Raw genomic sequence first — 4,320 nt, 5'->3', positions numbered from 1 at the left:
AATTACCACGTTCTAATTTATTAAAAATATTTAATACTACAAAATAAAGTTAGCGAGATTCGGGATCATCCTTAAATTAGTTGTCCGAAGCCTTTTTAGTTCTCTTTCTCAGAAATGGAAGGATATATAATACATAACTCCTAACACTTGCAAAAAATAAAAAATAAAAAATAAAAATTATAATCATATACTAATTAATTTATAATAAGAATTAAGGTTTCAGAATTTCAGAGTAATTTCACTTCTATTACTTTCTTCATTCTCCTCCGATCTCCGCCCACAAGATCCTCTTCCATTTTCACCGCCCTCAATTCTCCAGCTACTGCTCCCCGATTTCTCCTCCTCGAAACTCTCTGACCGCTCCGCCGTGTCCCTCACCTCCGATTCTGGCGAGCTTTGGGTTGCCTGTGGCGGCGCCCCCTTGTACAACTGTACCTGATGATGATGCTGCAGATGCGGCGCTGGCGCCGTTCTTGTGTAAAATTCTTGCGGCAGTGAAGGCGGCGTGTAGAAGTGGGACGGCGGATGGGACGTGGGCGGTGGGCCGTACAGAGCGGGCGGCGCCGCTGCAGCTGCCGCAGCGTACTCTGGTGGGACCCATAGTCCGCCTAAACCGAGTACTACGAGCTGAGCCGCTGGCGGTCCAGTTGCTTGTTGGGTTGGACCGGGTCGTCTCGTGTGCAGCCTGTATTTCTGTGAGGATACGAGAACTATTATTATTATTATTATTATTTTTGAAAATACGAGAATTAGATATTTAGTGATTATGAAATGTTCAATCTTTTTCTTGGGTAATTTTATTTTGGTGAAAATAATATTTTGATGGTTTTTTTTTTCCTGAAGAAAATTGAAGACATAAACAGATTAACTGGAGCTAATGGAACAACAATCTGTCTTAGAAAACTGGCTAATCCAAACTGGAAAATCATTTAAATTTAGTTTATATATATATATATATTTATTTATATAAATATTAAAATTAGTCTTTACCATTAATTCATCATTTATTTCAAAATAAAGGTGCAATTAATGATTACCTGGAGATGGCTTTTTACTTCATCGTTCGTCAAACCCTCTACTTTCATCAACTCCCTTATCTGCTTTGGCGTGGCAACTGTTTTCAATTAAAAAAAAAAAAACATAAAATAAATTAAATTTAAGGCCAAATTACAATTGCAGGAGTGATTTGAACATAGTTCCAATTCAACTTCGAATTATTATTCCAAAATATTTAATTAAGTTCAACCCCATTTTAGAAATCATTCATTATCCCCATTTTTAAAAAATTAATTAGATTAAAGTGTAGGGCTCAATTTATTTTGAGTGAATAACAGTTTTCTATTGACTAGAAGAGGAAAATAAGTAGTTTTAGAAAAATATATAAACACATTGGTAAACCAATATAACAGTGGATAGTAAAAATTTATGTTGCCAAAAAAAAAAAAAAAAAAAAAAAAATCTTATCGTGGCGGGTTCACAATAAACAGTTATGTAGATTCTATAATGCATAATAGCTATTACATTAAAATATTATCTTTAATTTAATTTTTGTGGAAATGAATTAAATAATAATAACAATATGAATATATTTTCGAATTTTATTGTGAAGATGTTAATAAATAATTAAAAAAAATCAACAATAACATTTGAGACTAAATTTAAAATTTATCGAAAGATTGAAATTCAAACTTTAAAAGAAAATTTGAACAAAGTGCATAGTAAGGAAAAAAAATGTTATTTTAACCCCCCCAAAACAAAATCAAACAATTAAAATGATTAGGACAAATAAAAATGAACCAAAAGCTAAGTTTTATGTGATAAATGAGAATTGGATATTTACCTTGAGAACCACCGAGCATCTGAAGAGCATTGACAAATCTCCGGTGCAAGTCCGGCGACCAGCACCGTCTAGCCTTCCGGTGAGTCTGAGTGGTGGTCGGCGCTGATCCCACCTCCGCCGCTCCATTTTCAGACCTTTGCTCCACCGCCATTACGACTCCACCATTATCAATACTATTATTGCTTCTACTCTTAATATTATCGCTACAATTATTATTCTTTTTCTCACCTTTCTCCAATAACTCCATTTTCGCCGCCGCCCCTTTCTCGCCGGAGCTCCGATCTTTGTTGAATGGAACAAAAGCTCCATTATTATTGATTATTTGGTTACATGTTTCTGAATTATTATTATTATTACAATCAGTAGATTCATTGTTGTAATTCGGCGTAGATTGGTGTTTTCTTACGTCGCCGGCTTGACTCCAAAGCTGAACTGACGTCATCCAATTTGCCTTGTCGGACGTAATTGTCGGTGGCTTTTCATCCTCCGCCGGCGTTGAGTTCTTCAGTGGCATGAATTCTTCTAAAACTGGCTTTGCCGGCGCCGCCTCTATCGTCTTGCACGCTTGTAGCTGTCTCCTCGATGTCTCTACGGCTGAACACAAAAACAAAAACATATTAATTATTAAGATTAAATTACCTTTTGATATTTTTAAAACGTTTAATTTATAGCTGTCTACTCTAATTTCATGTTAAATCAACAATGGATTAAAACGTTTGATTCAATTTAATATTATAACATCGAGTAAATGAAAATACATCATTTTAACAACAATTTCTATCTTTTATTTAAGTTTGTTTCCTTCCCTGGTTTTCAAGAATCATAAAAGAAAAAAAAAAGAAGAAGAAAACTATTGATTTTTGAAAATATGGGTAGGAAACTATAAGATAAGAAGATTCGATTCACAAACTATTTGATCACTATCACATTTCACATGTAAGTTAGAGCTATGCTCGTTTTGTCTAAAACAAATAAATTTATCGGTGAAAATAAAAATAATAAGTATTTATGCGATGAATAAGAAAAAATTCAACATTTAAATCTCATTTAATTTCGCATTTGAGTTTATGAGATTATTTCTTTTTTCATTCCTTCTTGATAACTATGTTGCCTGTTATGTTATGTTGATGTGTCCGAATTTTGTAGCTACTTTGTTTCCTTCGATTCTAAATCGAGAAGCTAGATTTCTAATTTTGCATTGGTGATGTAATTAATAGTGATCTTTTTTTTTTTATGTGTGTATATGAAATTGTTTTCAGAAAAATAAGAAAACTTAGTAACATGCGAACTATAAGCTGGCGAATTCAAACATAGTTCACAATAGATAAGATTCTTATTGCTTTTTTGTATTCTTAATATTCTTTAGCAAGGTTAATTAACTAAGGAAAAAGGTAGAATATTGAGACATGTAATGGTTGAAGAAATAGAATTAAGAGCTTATCTCTGAAGGGATTAATTAGTAGGAATCTCTTAATTACTTACAACCATATAAAAGAAAATAGAAAATTTAATTAAACCCTAAAACAAAGAAAACACAAAATCAACAGATGTAAATGGGAGATTAATTAAGTTATAGAGTAGTAGTAGCGTACCGTTGGTTAAAAGCTGCATGCAAAGTGGAAGCTCCCGTTTGAATACATCAATTTTGAGGCGTTCTTCTTCAAGACGAGAAACAAACTCCCGAAGCTTATCATATGAATATTCATCACAATTATTATTATCTCCAAATGAATATTTAAGCAACATTGAATAGCTTTCAACTTTACATTCCAAGCTCAGTTCTGTAGATGCCATAAAATTAACCTTATAATTAATTAAGGTTTAATTTCCAATAACCTCAAATTAATTAAACTCCTTCTAATTTCTTGATCATGCCTTGCCAAGATAGGAACTGGAGGAAAAAAAACAAAACAAAAGTGGGTGTTTGGCGTTTGGCCTAGAGACTTTGGTTAAGATAAAGTGGATGAATGTTGCTTAATGAGAGAAAATGGAAGGATATTGGGTTCTTTTTATGGGTGAGTTTTGAAGGGAATAAAGTATGTACATTTTTTAGATTAATAAATTAATAAATTATAAATATGTGTGAGAGAGAATTTTAGATTATGTTGTGGAAACGAATCTGGGAATTTGTTTTTGTGTGTTTTTTTTTTAGAGACTTTGGTTTTTTCTAAAGCAGAAAAATAAAATAATAAAAATTACTAAGGCAGATAACATAAAAAAGATGATTCTTCTTTCTATATTCTGCTTTTTTCTTTTTCTTTTTCTTTTTCTTTCTTTCAATTTTAGCCATTCTCTCTCTCTCTCTCTCTCTCACACACACACACACACACACTTGAATGAAGGCTTTTTCTTCTTTCTTGTTTTTTTTCTTTCTTTTTGCTTTATACTATATCAAATTATCTGATAAATTCTATACTGAGTTAATCTATTTAATAATTACTTATATTTATACAATAAATGGATGTATAAAAGAAAGATCT

The 4,320-nt window shown here is 32.1% G+C and overlaps 1 protein-coding gene across 1 annotated transcript; it reads right to left on the bottom strand.

Annotated features, from left to right (window-relative positions):
• Window positions 1-177: 177 nt before the first annotated feature.
• Window positions 178-3,820, bottom strand: LOC150029859 (myb family transcription factor EFM-like). The gene is made up of 4 exons (XM_090310312.1): window positions 3,433-3,820; window positions 1,841-2,434; window positions 1,038-1,114; window positions 178-693 (listed from the first exon to the last, which is right to left on the bottom strand). Exons 1-4 carry the CDS (start codon window positions 3,632-3,634, stop codon window positions 220-222), a joined length of 1,347 nt encoding a protein of 448 aa, XP_090166438.1. The 5' UTR covers window positions 3,635-3,820; the 3' UTR covers window positions 178-219.
• Between the last annotated feature and the right edge of the window lie 500 nt (window positions 3,821-4,320).

This window comes from Benincasa hispida, unplaced genomic scaffold (genome assembly GCF_027475165.1).
Source record: "Benincasa hispida cultivar pf3 unplaced genomic scaffold, pf3_genome.v1.1 HicScf862, whole genome shotgun sequence".
Lineage (NCBI taxonomy): Eukaryota > Viridiplantae > Streptophyta > Magnoliopsida > Cucurbitales > Cucurbitaceae > Benincasa > Benincasa hispida.
This window is presented reverse-complemented; position numbering and strand designations above follow the sequence as displayed.

Coding starts and splice junctions, on each gene's coding strand:
- LOC150029859 (XM_090310312.1), bottom strand. CDS start 3,634: ATGGCATCTACAGAACTGAGCTTGGAATGTAAAGTTGAAAGCTATTCA. Junction 1,115..1,840: donor GATGCTCGGTGGTTCTCAAG/GTAAATATCCAA, acceptor AATTGAAAACAG/TTGCCACGCCAAAGCAGATA. Junction 694..1,037: donor AAGTAAAAAGCCATCTCCAG/GTAATCATTAAT, acceptor GTATCCTCACAG/AAATACAGGCTGCACACGAG.